The following is a 16,086-nucleotide window of genomic DNA, read 5'->3' as shown; positions in this document are numbered from 1 at the left end:
GTCTGTACTGTAGATATGAATTCAACTGAAAAAACTTGTGAAAAAATATCTTTCAGGTGGTCAAATAGCAAACAGTGGAGCTCTGCAGCCACCTACTGGTAAAAGTTATTTGTAGTTTTTTTTTTTTTACTTTTAAAACTGGATTTTCCAAAAGATGGGCAAAAATCTTACACTAAACCATGTGAAATTATCCATGTTATCCCCATGAATTAAAGTTAGAAATGTGGGTCTTTTATAAAGTGAATTTTACATAAAAAAGCAGTTTTTTGTATAAAAACCCATTTAAAAATATTAATTTATTAATTTATATATATTTAAAAAATATCACTAACCCACTGAAAACTGCACAAATGTAGAGTAAAAACTTTAATAAAGTACAGACCAAAAGTTTGGACACACCTTCTCATTCTTTTGGTCTGTACTGTGTATAGGCTATATATATATATATATATATAGCTGTATGGGAGTATAATTATAATTTGCTGTTGTTGTCTTGCTTCTTTCTTGACCATAGCATTAAGTGCGTGATAAAAAAAATCAAGGCAGTTCAAAGCCAGGGATGTAGAAGAGCTCCGTCTGACATTTACATTCAAATAAATGTTCTATTAATTGCCTTTGTGACATCATGTGACCCACTGACTGCTACTTCCTTTCTAAACTGTGTAGCTTCAGTCTGAGGCATGACGTAATACAGTCCCGCTGGAGAATAGAAGTGCGTTTTTTTTTTTTTCTTTCTCAGTCCCAAGAGAGCCAGTCTGTGCGTCGGGCACAATTTCATCATTTAGTGCTAATACTTATATCGTATTACAGCATATGAAAGATGTATAGCTCAAGTTATTTAACATGAAAAGCATAAAATCTATTAGGAAAGCTTGCACTCACATCAAGAACGTATTAGAGAGTGGAGGAAAACCGTTTAAATGAAGGATTAGCGTTTTGCCCCTGACAGAATGTGCTTAAACCGTCTTTTTTTTTTTTGAGTCTGGACTCCACTGGCCCAGTTTGCAGTAGATCTTGGCCTGAGAAAAGCTTTGCAATTAAGTGACCTCATTCAAACAGTGCCTGTAGTAGATTACATAAGGAGTTGCCAGTGTGCTCTATAAAAGGATAGGCCTTGTGGCTCTCATGGATGTGTGTTCTTCTGCCAGGCCTCTTCTGGACATGCCCATGGAAATGTGCACAGGCTTCAGGGACCAACTGCTATGTTTTCCATGTCACACACACACATTGTTTTGGACTTGGCCTATAAAAGGCTGGTAAGGGACAGTTGTAGTGTGAGAGGAGCTCAACTCCTCCTTGGCTTCCCCTGCCGTGGGGCGTCACGTTCCCTGATGTTTTTATGTGGGACACCTGTGCCATTGTGTTTCCTTTGCGACAGGCAAGACTTCAAGATCATTTAGATTTAGGACGTCATTGAGGAAGAGTTATTATTGTTAGCTAAAACTAATACATAGAAATATTAGATGAAATTAAACAAACGTGGCCTTGGGAATTTGCTGAAATCGGTTTATGTTTGTTTTTTTACTTGAAAGAAATAAAAACTAATAAAAAAATGCGAACAAAATTACTAAAATGAAAGAAATGGCTCATCCAGAAATGAAAATGTGCTGAAAATGTACTCAGCCTCAGGTGATTTAAGATGTAGATGCGTTTGTTTCTTCATCAGATCTATAGAAATGTACCATTACATCAGTTGTTCACCAATGGATCCTCTGTAGTCAGAATTAGAGTCCAGACAGCTATTATTCACAAGTAAGCCACTCGACTTCAGTCCATCAATGAATGTCTTGTGAATTGAGAAGCTGCTTGTTTATAAGAAACAAATCCATTTTTAAACGTTTTCGCCTTCAAACCATTGCTTTCTCCAAAGAAAAAGTCTTGACTGAATCACTGAATCAGGAGAGAAATGTACACAGCCAAAACAGTTGTAAACATGTTGCTGGATTTTGGAGGAGTTACAGTGCCTTGCAAAAGTATTCATACTCCTTCATTTTTTTTTTCACGGTTTGTTGCAGCATTATGTTAAACGGCTTTATATTACTTTTTCCCCCACATCAATTTACACTCCATACACCATAATGCCAAAGCACAAAACAGGTTTGTAACAGCTTTGCAAATTTATTAGAAATAAAAAACTGAAAAGATCCTGTTGCATAAGTATTCATACCCTTTTCTGGAACACTCGAAATTTAGCTCAGGACCATTCATATTGCTTCTAGATGTTACTACACTTCGAGTGGAGTTAAACTGTGGCAAATTCATTTGAATGAGTATGATTTGGAAAGGCACACAAAATGCATATCAGAGCAAAAACCAAGTCCTGAGGTCAAGTTAACTGCTTGTAGAGCTCAGTGACAGACTTGTGTTAAGGCAATGATCTAGAAAAAAATTTGCTGCATTGAAGGTTCACAGAAGCATGTAGCCTCCATTATCCATAATGGAAGATGACTGGAACAACTAGGACTCTAGAAAATGTTTGCCAGCCCCCATCTAATCTGACAGAGCTTGAGAGGTGAAAAGGTGAGGCAAAGAATGGCAGATAATCGCCAAATGCAGATGTGCAAAGCTTGTCACATCATACCCAAAAAGACTTGAGGCTGTAAAGGTGCTTCAACTATGTACTGAGTTAAGGGTGTGAATACTTATGCAATGTACTTATTTCAGTGCTTTATTTTTAATAAATTTGTAAAATGAGCAAATCTGGTTTTTGCTTTGTCATTATTGTGGTGTATGGAGTGTAAACTGATGTGGGGAAAAACTAATTTAAAGCAGTTTAACGTAATGCTGCAACAAAACAAAATGTGAAAAAAATGGCAGTGTGAGTTATGGATTTTGGCCAGAAGCAATGTTTTTAAATGCCTTAATGATGGACTTATTTCTTACAAACATGCCGTTTTTCATTGCATAAGACAATAATTGGTGGACTTGAATGGTGTGGATTACTTGTGGATTATTGTGATTATAGCCGTTTGGTGGCACCCATTCACTGCAGGAGATCTGTTGGTGAGCAAGTGATGTAGTGCTACATTTCTCCAAATCTGTTCCAATGAAAAAACTAACTCAAGTATATCTTGGATGGCCTGAGGGTGAGCAAATTTAAGCGAAATTTCATTTTTAGTACATTATCCATTTAAAATGAAAAAGCTAAAAATAATGTTCAGCTGTTTCCAGAGGAACACCGTTTTCTATAAGGGCCTGATCTTTTTGTTTAGTCTTTTTAGTGTGGTTTAATGAGCTGAAGATGGGTTAATTATCCATGGTGTGAGATGCCATGCTAGCTCGTGAAAATTGATATTGCAGTTTTAAAGCACAAGGGCTGTTTAATTAAATAAATGCTTCAGTTTTGGCTCATTCATTTTTTATTTATTTTAGGCATTTGTTTGTTTGATAGAAAAAGACCACCAGAAGGGTTTAATGTTTTACATTTCTGTAGACTAGTTCGGTGTTTGCAAGCAGTGGTGACATTTTTTGGTTTCGCCACCAGATAGGGTCCAAAATGACAGTTTTAAAGTAGCGATCTATGGAAGCCATGGAATAAAATAATAAAAAAGATACATTTTAAAGTTTATAATTCAAAATTCAGACTTTATTCTTGCGATTAGATGAACAATCAACTTGTCATTCTCTTGTTTTCCCTATTTTCCCCCTCGGCTCAGAATTGTGAGTTTATATCCCGCACTTCTGGCTTTTTTTCCCCTCAGAATAAAAAAAAAACAACAACAACTCACTATTGTTGATTTAAATGAGAAGTTCACTTCCAGAACAAAAATTTACAGGTGATTTACTCACCCAAGATGTTCATGTCTTAATTTCTTAATTCGTAAAAAATTGTTTTACAAGGAAACCATTTTTAGCATTTCTGTCCATACAATGGACTTCTATGGTGCCCTGAGTTTGAACTTCCAAAATGCAGTTTAAATGCAGCTTTAAAGGGCTCTAAACGATCCTAGCCATGGAAGGCTCTTATCTAGTGAATCAATTAGACATTTTCTAAAACCAAATTGACAATTTATAAACTTTTCTTGTCTAGCTCTGCGTCAACTCTGTGTATTTTGTTTCGTGACGGTTAGGGTATTTGTCAGTTTGTTTTATAGAAAATAACTGTTTTGCTAGATAAGACCCTTCTTCCTCGGCCAGGATCGTTAAGAGCCCTTTGAAGCTGCATTTGAACTGCATTTTGGAAGTTCAAACTCGGGGGCACCATTGAAGTCCACTATATGGAGAGAAATCCTGAAATGTTTTCCTCAAAAAACATAAGTTTTTTCAACTGAACTGAAGAAAGAAAGACATGAACACCTTGGATGGCAAGGGGGTGAGTAAATTATCTGTAAATGTTTGTTCTGGAAGTGAACTTCTCCTTTAAATTGAGTTATAAAGTCTGAAATATAAGATATAAACTTGCATTTGCGAGGAAAAAGTCATAATTGTGAGATAAAGTAGGTAAATGTAAAATATTATAGGTTTAAATAATATTTAATGCTGTAACTGCTGGGCTAATATAATATGTCCACAATGAACTGTGTATGTGAATATTATGTAGACCTATTGTTTAAATCAATTTATGTTTTAAAAGTAGAGTAATCATTGCAGGTTTCGTCCATTAGTTTGTCCGTTTAAATGTTTGCGTTTAGCTTTAAATGGTGTCTTTGATAAAAGTATGCTATAAAAAATGATTTGCATTCTGATTCTGACATCCAAAGGCGCAACAATACATTTGATCTATTATTCTGTGGATTTTACCTTGACTTGTTACCAGTGTTTTTCTTCCACCACAAAAGTCAAAAGTTTACATACCTTTGCAGAATTTGACCTGAATAAGATATTTCACATAAAAGATGTTTACATATAGTCCACAAGAGAAAATAGTAGTTGAATTTATTAAAATGACCTGCTCAAAAGTTTACATGCACTTGATTCTTAATATTGTGTTGTTACCTGAATGATCCACAGCTGTTTTTCTGTTTAGTGATAGTTGTTTGTGAGTCCCTTGTTTGTCCTGAACAGTTAAACTGCTCGCTGTTCTTCAGAAAAATTCTTCAGGTCCTACAGATTGTTTGGTTTTTCAGCATTTTTGTGTTTTTGAACCATTTCCAACAATGACTGTATGATTTTGAGATCCATCTTTTCACACTGAGGACAACTGAGGGACTCATATGCAGCTATTACAGAAGGTTCAAACACTCACTCATGCTTCTGAAGGAAAAACGATACATTAAAGGATAACTATTGCCAAAATGCAACCTGGGCTGTTTTTTTTCCCCCCTGTAAACGAGACAAACTTACAAACATAATTACGACAAACGTGCCTCTTTTGAGATTGACCGTAATTTCGTTTTGTGGTCAATGGCCGGTGAATGGGAGTACTAAGGGAATAACTTTGAGCTCATCAAATTCGATATTTTTACAACACTAAGAAGGCTCGACACACCATGAAACTTTGCTCGAAGTATCCCCTGGGTCTCTACACATGAACTCCAGCATTGAGAACATTGTTTGTGTACACAGAGTTTACTAAAAAGAAAGGTTCTGAACAACTCACTTTCACTGTTTGAGTTTCCGCTCGCAGCCGTCTTGCCAGTCAAGAAGTGTCGATCTCCGAATGCGAGGATGGATAGCTCCTAAAGCATATTTCCATATAAATGCACGGCTAATTCGTTGTTTTGTTGCAAGTGAAAAACAATATTAATCTTCTAGTTGTAAAAAGAGCCTCATATAAGCCTAATATTTCGTCCTATGGAGTCCATTCATTCGCATTCGGAGATCGACACTTCTTGACTGGCAAGACAGCTGCGAGCGGAAACCCAAACAGTGAAAGTGAGTTGTTCAAAACCTTTCTTTTTAGTAAACTCTGTATTAAGTATTATAACACAGTATTAAGAATCAAGTGTATGTAAACTTTTGAACAGGGTAATTTTTTATAAATTCAACTATTATTTTCTCTTGTGGACTATATGTAAATATATTTTATGTGAAATATCTTATTCAGGTTAGTACTAAATAAAAAAAAAATATTACACATTTTGTATGACACCTCCTTTTTTGGCAAAATAAATAACATTTTGCAGATTCTACAAGGTGTATAGAAACTTTTGACTTCAAGAGCGAGTGCTGCACCTTTTTTTTAACTGACATGGCTTTTTTGACTTTTTGGTTGCACCTCCTCTTCTGTTAGTAGAGCACCTCTTTTCAGTAATTTTTGTCAAGCCATAGGCCTATGTTTGTCATAATCACCAATCCTGCTTAATACTGTAGTCTAATACTGATCTTGCCACGTACAGTCAGCGAAATATAATTTGTCATGAATCTTTACACAAGACGCCTCTGTCAACTCCCTTAAAGTCAATATGACATCGTATTGTCAATACAACTTTCTTTGCATTTAAGCTTCACCAAAGGCTGAAAGTCAAAAGGTTCGCTCATCTAACTGAGCTGAAGTGGTATAAAAACACTTAGTCATTTTCAGATGAAAGAGTTCAGCGAGTTCATATTCTCTTAAAAAGACTCGTCCCAGAAAACGTCTGCTGCTCTAGTTGTTGGAGTGAGTCTCAAAGGGGTGCTAATATAGAGAGAGAGAGAGAGAGTTTGTATGTGCCCTTGACCCATTCCCACCCACAGGAAGTCACGAGAAGGATGGTCCGCCATATAAATGTGTCAGTGTGGTTACACCGGCCCCTTCCTAAACCTTCTGTGGCTAGAAATATTGTGTTTTCTAAAGTGCGACAATACAATACTTAGCTTGTGTAGTTACAACTGTCTCTGTTCAAGTGGAAGTACACAAGTACAGTTTTGCTATGTCACTATTCTAAGCCAATGGACTAATTATGTTTTGATGGGTAGATTGGAAGTGTGATTCCCCAAGCAGTCTATTTCCTAGATTGACAATGATTGTCAGATTCTCGGTCATTGTGTGACAAGTATCCCAGTTTCAAAGGCCGAAAACATGGGCAATTACTTGCCTTTGTGAAAATGTCAAAGTGCTCCGAAGGCCTGCCATAACAGGTTTCCTGCCCACACCATGGCAACCGCAGTCGAGCCGGTCTCCATGAGGACCTGTGCCAACTTGTCGTGCTTTACTTTTCCTCCAAGTCAGCCCTGGAGACAGGGAGTGATTTATTATTATTTTTTTGAACAAATGTTATCTATGGCTTGGCATGGCCTACATTTAATATTTAAAAAAAAAAAAAAAAAAAAAAAAATATATATATATATATATATATATATATATATATATATATAAAAATCAAATGGAGAACAGGCTGGAATTGTCCCTGATTTGGACAAATAAATAAATAAATAAATCTCTTCATGATTTTAAGAGTAAATCGTTGAACTTACACATCCACATCCACATTTACACTTTTATACATATAATACTGTTTAAGCAATGTTTTGTTATATAGAAATTATTGTATATTGATTATTATTATTATTATTATTGTGACTAATAATGTTTATAATCTATTATTGTTTTAATGGTAATAATGGTAGTAATCCTTATATAATGTTACATTTTTTTTTACTGGCAATATTTTTTATTTAAAACAATATTCAAATTTATTTAGAATATTTTACATGAGCATGAGTTTAATAATATTAATATGAAATAATAACAATAATAATGGCTGTTTTTTATTTTTGTCTTATTATTATTATTATTATTATTATTGTTGTTTAAATGCATTACTATCATTTATTTTTAATCTACAGATATTCATCTTTTTTATAACATTTTACATGAACGTGGGTTTAATAATAATAACAACAACAATAATAATGTCTGTTTTTATTGTATTCATAATAATAATATAATAATAATAATAATAATAATTTATTATGCAGATTTATGTTTTTGAAAATCATGGTAGTTTGTATAATAATAATAAAAATAATAATGCAATTATATAATAAATACATTTTTTACTATCAATATTTTAAATCAACAGATATTAAAATTTATTTGTATTTGAAGTGAACATGATGATAATAATAATAATAATAATAATAATAATAATAGCTGTTTCATTGTATTATAATACTAATACTAATAATAGTTTATATTATGTATATATTAATATTGATTTTGAAAATGATTGTTTTTATTATTTTTAACTAGCAATATTTTTAAATCAACAGATATGCAAAGTATAATATTCTACATTATTATTAAATATAGTAATCATAATGCCTATTTTTATTGTATTAAAGATAATATTAATAATGTATAGATGTTTTTGATTATTATTTTTGATTATTTTGATGATTGTTATTGTTGTTATTATTATTATTATTATTAAATATTTAAATTTGTTACTATCAATATTTTTAAATCAATAGATATTCAAATTTATGTATAATATTTAATAATAAATAATAATAATAATAATAATAATAATGCTTATTTTTATTGTAGTAATAATAATAATAATAATTTGTATTGTGTATTGTTTAATGTTTTTTTTAATTATGGTAGTTTGTATTATTATTATTATTATTATTATTATTATTATTATTATTATATTTACATTTGTTACTATCAATACTTTTAAATCAACAGATTTATATCTTTTCAAATTTAGATTTCAACAACAGCAACAGCAAGACAATAATAATAATAATAATAATAATAATAATAATAATAATGGCTATTTTTATGACTTTGTATTGTGTTCTTATTCTTATTCTTACTTATTATTATTATTATTATTATTATTATTATTATTATTATTATTATTATTATGAATTATATATTTATTTATTTTTTTACATTAACAACAATAATTATTCAGTATTTTAATGTTGTATATTTATTAATTTATTGTTTCATGCTTTAATAATACTAGTAGTTTATAGATTGGTTGTATTCATAACGTTGTAAATATTTATACAATTAGTATTTTTTTTATCTTTAATTTAAATTGTTTTAACAGTATAAAAATAGTAATAACTTATATTTTATGTATACTTCTTGATATATGAATTTATTATTATTATTATTATTATTATTATTATTATGTAATTTAAAATACGGTAGGTAGTGTTCAATGCCTATACAGTTCTGTTGTGTGAGAGACACCGATGGTGTGGGTGTGAGACTGATTTCTGTGCCAGAGAAAAGTGAAAACAAGAATATGACTGCAAACCTGTGTGCTGACCAATGCTAATGGCTATTAGAGGTATTTATGTACTTAAAAGCATAGATTCAGTAGGCCGTAAAGCAGCACGTTTTGTAATAGAGATGTGCAAACATGATTAATAATCAGTAATGATGTAAGTCATAGAAGCATGCCTCAAAAAAACAAACAAACAACAACAAAAAAATTGCCTAAAAGTTCAAATCCTTGGCCTGAACACAGCTGGATTTGTTATTTTGGCATTTCAGATTGATGTGGGATTTGCGATGGACTCTAGGGGGCGATTGAGGCACATTTGTATTTCTTTATCTCAGTGTTTTTCTCTCTCTTTTAAACCATGACAAACTGGGAAATGAATGGTTTGTGGGTTCTCCCACTTTTTTCGTCAACATGTTTGCTTTTCATGACTCTGGTCGACGCTCGGTCAGCAGCAGTCTAAAATAAAGCTTGTTCATTGCAGGCCTTTAGTTATCCGTTGGCCTCAGAATGCCTTTGGTGGTGGTACGGTCGTGGAGCTTCAGCATATAACCTTTCATTTTCTCTCAGATGTGTCTCATTTGAACCCTTCCCATATTTACATCTCTCTCTTTCTCTGTGTCTGTCTTCCTGTGCCTCCGCTGCCGTCTCAGGCTCAGGTGGCGTTTCTGCAGGGTGAGAGGAAAGGTCAGGAGAACATGAAGCAGGATCTGGTGCGGCGAATCAAGATGCTGGAATACGCTCTGAAACAGGAGAGGTGAGCCGGCACACAGATGAGCTTCTTCAGCTCGCCGTATAATGGCAAACCACTGTTCAGTAAAAACACAATTGAACATTACAAAAATGAATAAAACAAAAAAGAATTAATTTACGTAAACAGTCTCAACTAAATAGTTTTTGTTTTGTTACTATTGTTTTAATTTATTTTTCTGCTTTCTTTTCTTTCTTTTTTTTTTTTGTTCAGCATTTTGTTATTTTTCTTTTTTGTTTTGTATTTTTGTTTTGCTATTTTAATTTGTAAATTTTCCCCTTTTTTGGTTTTGTTACTTTTGTGCGTTTTTTGCTTTGTTTTTATTTTGTTTGGTTATTTGTTACTTTTCTGTTTTATTTTTATTTTTTTGCTTTCTTGTTTTTTTTGTTACTTTTATTTTTTCTGCTTTTGTTCTTTTTTTGTTTTGTATTTTTGATTAGCTACTTTTCTGTTTTATTTTGTTAATTTTCTGCTTTGTTCTTTTTGTTTTTATTTTGTTTTGTTACTTTTCTGTTTTATTTTATTTTTGTCCTTTGTTCTCGTTACTTTTCCATTTTATTTTGTTATTTTTCTGCTTTTTTGTATTTTGTCTTGTTACCATTGTTTTTTGTTATTTTTCTTGTGGTTTATTTTGTTTTTTTCTGCTTTGTTCTTTTTTGTTTTGTATTTTTTTTTGTTACTTTTCTGCTTTATTTTTTTGTTTTTCCTGTGTTTTTTTGCTTTTTTGTTTTGTTACTTTTCTATTTTGTTATTTTTCTTGTGTTTTATTTTATTTTGTTATTTTTCTGCTTTGTTCTTTTTGTTTTTATTTTGTTTTATTACTTTTCTGTTTTATTTAATTTTTGTCCTTTGTTCTTGTTACTTTCCATTTTATTTTATTTTGTTATTTTTCTGCTTTTTTGTGTTTTGTCTTGTTACCATTGTTTTTTGTTATTTTTCTTGTGGTCTATTTTTTTCTGCTTTGTTCTTTTTTGTTTTGTATTTTTTTGTTACTTTTCTGCTTTATTTTGTTGTTTTTCCTGTGTTTTTTGTGCTTTTTTGTTTTGTTATTTTTCTTGTGTTTTATTTTATTTAGTTATTTTTCTGCTTTGTTCGTTTTTGTTTTGTTACTTTTCTTTTTATTTTGTTAATTTTCTACTTTATTCTTTTTGTTTTCTGGGTTTGTTTTGTTACTTTTGTTTTATTTTGTTATTTCTCTTGTGTTTTTATTTTGCTATTTTTCCTTTTTTTTTCTTTTTTTTTTCTTTTTTAATTTGTAAATTTTTGGTTTTGTTACTTTTGTGTGTGTTTTTTTGCTTTGTTTTTATTTTGTTTTGTTTTTTTGTTACTTTTGTTTTATTTTATTTTTTGCTTTCTTGTTTTTTTTTCTGCTTTGTATTTTGATTAGCTACTTTTCTGTTTTATTTTGTTATTTTTCTGCTTTTTTTGTGTTTTGTCTTGTTACCATTGTTTTTTTGTTTTTTTTTCTTGTGGTCTATTTTTTTTCTGCTTTGTTCTTTTTTGTTTTGTATTTTTTTTGTTACTTTTCTGCTTTATTTTGTTGTTTTTCCTGTGTGTTTTTTTTTTTTTTTGCTTCTTTTTTGTTTTGTTACTTTTCTATTTTGTTATTTTTCTTGTGTTTTATTTTATTTTGTTATTTTTCTCCTTTTTTCATTTTTGTTTTGTTACTTTTTATTTTGTTAATTTTTTAACTTTATTCTTTTTGTGTTCTGGGTTTGTTTTGTTACTTTTGTTTTATTTTGTTATTTCTCTTGTGTTTTTTATTTTGTTATTTTTCTGGTTTGTTCTTTGTTGTTTTATTTTTATTTTTTTCTATTTTATTTTGTTATTTTTCCGCTTTGTTCTTTTTTGTTGTTTTTAGTTACTTTTCGTTTTTATTTAGTTTTTTGTGTGTGTGTTTTATTATATTTTATTTTTTCTGTTTATTTCTTTGTTTTCTTGTTTTGTATAACTTTTTTACAATTGTATTTTTCAGTTTTTTTTTGTGGTTATATTTAGCTACTTTTTGTTTTTATTTTGTTATTTTTCATGTGTTTTATTTTATTATTTTTCTGCTTTGTTCCTTTTTGTTTTTTTTATATATATATTTTTGTTACTTTTCTGTTTTACTTCATTATTTTGCTGCTTTGTTCTTTTTTGTTTCTGCTTTGTTCTTTTTTATTTTGTGTTGTTTTTTTTGTTACTTCTTTTTTTTTTCTGCTTTTTTATTACTTTTGTTTTATTTTCCTGCGTTGTCCTTTTTAGTTGCAAGCTTTTGTTTGTTACTTTCCTTTTTTGTTGTTATTTTTGTGCTTTGTTCTTTTTTTGGTTTGTGGTTTTGTTTTGATTTTTGTCTTTTTGTGTTCCGTTTTTTTTCTTCTTGTTTTTTCCTTTTTTTGCTTTATATTGTTTCTCTTTTTCTTTTGTTGTTTTCTGTTCTAAATTCTTATGCTTAATTGTTTGGGAGAAGATGCCATACAGAAGCACTTTTTTTTTTTTTTTTTTTTTTTTTTTTTTTTTAACTAAGGATGTTTCCATGAATTTGTATGATGTTCAATAATAATTCATAATCTTGTCATTTTGATCCCAGGGCCAAACATCAGAAGCTGAAAAGTGGCACTGACCAGAGCCCTGGAGAGAAGAAACCAGAAACAGAAGCTGAACCAAGTAACTAACATATTAAACACATACACTTATTAAATGTGATTCAAATTGACCAAAACATATTACTGCATGCTGCTGGTTATATGTTTTGTTTGTGTTGAGTGACATCATTCTGTTTGTCACAGTACCCAATGGGCCTGCAGATTCAGATTCTGAACCAACCAATCAGATGCCTTGGAAGGAGGGCCGTCAGTTATTGCGCAAGTCAGTGTATTTTGTTTGCATTCATTCTCAGATTTATTTATCGAAATGTTGTGCTCACCCTGTGCTTGTGGTGTGTTTATTTTTATTTTTTCCATGTACCGAACAGATACCTAGAAGAGGTGGGATATTCCGACACCATCTTGGACATGCGCTCCAAACGTGTTCGTTCCCTGTTGGGTCGCAACAGCCCAGAGGTGAACGGCCCTCCTCCCAGCGAACCGCCCGCAGAACCAGAACCTCGCGTTGGAGGAGAGTCTCTACTAGTGCGCCAGATAGAAGAACAGATCAAACGGTAACAGCAACACGACAACAACTCAAATTAACATGTTTTTCATGAAAATCCGATGCAGCTGAGATGTTCAGGCCCAGAAAGGTAGTAAGGAAATGAATAAAGGAGTCCATTTGACATCAGTGGTTCAACCTTCATTTTATGAAGCTACGAGTATGTTTTTTGTGTGGAAATAAAAACGAGAATAATGACTTTATTCAACAATTTCTTCTCTTCTGTGTCAATCTTCAAAGTGTATTCACAAGAGGACCACAATACACAAAGTATTCTTATAGCTTCATAAAATGATGGTTGTCAACCTTAATCAATATTGAAATCATTTCTTATTTTGCTTTCTGAAATCACAATCTCACAATCCGTAATCAAATATTATAAAATAATTGACAGGTGTCTCAGGACACCAGTTGCCTAACACCATGCTAGTTTTACCACTTCGGTCTTTCTTTTGGAAAGAACAAAAACAAAACAACAACAAAAACCATTTATTTGCTATTTTTGTAATAAGTAAGATATTGTAAAAAAAACAGACTGGAACAATTCCAACTTTAAATTCTAGTTGGATGAGCAATGTTTAAAGTGGTTGTAAAGTTTTTCTATGTTTTATTCTGTTTTGTTCTATTATTGTTTTCCAAATCTTTTTCTATTTGGTGCTTTTTTAATTTATTTAATTCTTTTTTTTTTTTTGTTCCTTTTTTGTTCAGTGTAGTTTTTTTTCCTGTTTTCTTCATTTTTATTAGTTTTGTTCTTTTTTTTTTGTTCTATTTAGACAATAATTGTTGTATTATGGTTTTGTATTTTTGTTTTTGTTTTATTCTATTTAGTGTTTTTTTCTGTTTTATTGATTTTAGTTTCATCTGTTTTGTTTTGTGCTTTTGTTTAGTTTTTTGTTTGTTTTCGTTTTGTTCATCTTGTTTTTGTTTGGTTCTCTTTAATTTTTTGTTTTATTTCTTTTTTTCTGTTCAGTGTTTTTTTCTGTTTTGTATTTTTATTATTATTTTTTTTTTTTCTTTTGTTCCTTTTTTGTTCTACGGAGTGTTTTTTTTATTTTTTTGTTCTCTTTAATTTTTAGTTTTCTTTTTTTTCTGTTCATTGTTTTTTTTCTGTTTTATTTCTTTTTGTTTTGTATTTTTGTTTTATTTTGTTTTTTCTTTTGTTCCTTTTTTGATCTACAGTAGTGGTTTTTCTTAATTTTTTGTTCCTTTTCTCTTTAATTTTTAGTTTTATTTCTTTTTTCTGTTCAGTGTTTTTTTTCAGTTTTATTTCTTTTTGTTTTGTTTTGTATTTTTGTTTTATTATTGTTTTGTTTTTTCTTTTGTTCCCTTTTTGTTCTACGTAGTGGTTTTTCTTTTTGTATTTTTTTGTTCCTTTTTGTTTTTGTTTGTTCTATTTAGACAATAATGGTTCTATTATTGTTTTGTATTGTTTGTTTCTTTATTGTTTAGTTTTTTATCTTTAGTGTTTTTTTTCTATTTTATTTTTATTGTTTGTTTTGTTTTATGTTTGATTCTTTTTTATAATTAAAATTTTTTCTTGTGTATTTAGACAATTGTTCTATTATTGTTTTGTATTTTTGTTTTATTCTGTTTAGTGTTTTTTGTTTTATTCTTTTTTTATTTTGTTTGATTCTCTTTTTTTAGTGCTTTTGTTCTATTGTTATTTAGTATTTTTTGTTCCTTTATTAATTTTTTTTCTATGCAGTGTTTTTTTATTGTTTTGTTTTTGGTTTGTTTGTTTTTTTAGTGGTTTTTGCTCTATTATAATTATTTTTTCCTTTAGTTTTATTCCTCTTGTTTTTGTTTTGTTCTGTTTAGTTTCTTGTTTTCTTTTTTCTGTTTAGTGTTTTTCCCCCTGTTATATTAATTTAAGTTTTTTGTATTTTTGTTTTGTTCCTTTTTATATTCTTTTTAGTGTTTTTGTTTGTTTGTTTGTTTGTTTGTTTTGTATTTTTGTTTTGTTCCTTTTTGTTCTGTTTAGTTTAATTATTCATTCGTCCTTTTTATTAGTGTTTTTATTTTGTTTCATTTTTTATTCCTTTTTTGTTTTCTTTTCTTTTTGTTCTGTTTAGTGTGTCTTTTTGTTTGATTGTTTTTAAGAGGATTTTGTTCTATTATTGTGTTTTTGCTTTGTTCCTCTTTTATGTTTTTTTTTTTTGTTTGTTTTGTTGTTCTATTCAGTTTTCTTGTTTTATCCCTTTTTTGTTTGATACTTTTTTATTATTTGTTTAGATTTTTGTGTAATGTTCTATTGGTACCTTTTTGTTCTGTTAAAATGTGTTTCAATTTAGTTTTATTTTGCTCAGCAGATTTCCCACAGCTGAAGGCTGCTATAAACACAAACCTTTGACTGCACTTTGACTTGTGTTGCTTGGCAACTGCAAACAGCGTTTTGTTCGGATAATGCAGTATATTTCTTGGTGGAAGGCATGTTTACTCCTGTAATTGTTCATAACAAATAACTCCTAATTGAACATTGTACTATATCATATTGCTGTTCCTAGCAGTTTAGACACGCAATAATCCACAAGAAATTTAGGAGGGGTCTTCTAATATCATAAAATTGTCTCCAAGGCCACTTTTAAAACTATGGTTGTTGCAGTTATGATTGTTGCGGTGAACATTAAGAAATATCTCTCCCGCAGGCGTGCTGGAAAAGAAAGCTCTAAAGAACGGATGGGCAGCTCTGTCCTGGATAAAATCCCTTTCCTCCGTGGCTGTGAGGACGACGATGAGGATGACAGTGACGAAGAGGAGGACTTCCAGGGCATGAATACAGACTGCATTGACGGACGCAAAAACAAGAAGTCCAGGAGCAAGGTCAGAGTGTTTACATGAAGATAAGCTCTGCACACAAAGATCCTGTTTTGTTGCTAACAGTGTGTCGCCTGTGTGCATGCAGATGGGCGGAGAACCCATGACCACAGATCTCGACCCCGAGGATGACGAGGATGAAGATGATTCAGAGGATGCCCTGGGAGAGTTTGATTTCTTGGCCTCAGGAGAGGAAGGCGAAGGAGCGGGAGAAGCTCGCATCTCTGGAGATGGCCGTGAGTTAGGTATGGAGGCCCGTGTGGTCAAATCTTTTGGTACAGCTAG

The 16,086-nt window shown here is 30.9% G+C and overlaps 1 protein-coding gene across 1 annotated transcript in view; it reads left to right on the top strand.

Moving 5' to 3' along the window:
- strn4 (striatin, calmodulin binding protein 4) overlaps positions 1-16,086 on the top strand; it is a 38,185-nt gene that overhangs the window by 3,072 nt on the left and 19,027 nt on the right. Inside the window, exons 2-7 of the mRNA XM_073817584.1 lie at positions 9,761-9,864; positions 12,428-12,504; positions 12,627-12,705; positions 12,812-12,997; positions 15,633-15,807; positions 15,890-16,046. Coding sequence (XP_073673685.1) covers positions 9,761-9,864; positions 12,428-12,504; positions 12,627-12,705; positions 12,812-12,997; positions 15,633-15,807; positions 15,890-16,046 — 778 coding nt within the window. The remainder of the gene's footprint in view (positions 1-9,760; positions 9,865-12,427; positions 12,505-12,626; positions 12,706-12,811; positions 12,998-15,632; positions 15,808-15,889; positions 16,047-16,086) is intronic.

The sequence above is a fragment of the Garra rufa genome, chromosome 14, assembly GCF_049309525.1.
Source record: "Garra rufa chromosome 14, GarRuf1.0, whole genome shotgun sequence".
Lineage (NCBI taxonomy): Eukaryota > Metazoa > Chordata > Actinopteri > Cypriniformes > Cyprinidae > Garra > Garra rufa.
The sequence above is the reverse complement of the archived record's forward strand: the minus strand, read 5'-3'. Positions and strand labels throughout refer to the sequence as shown.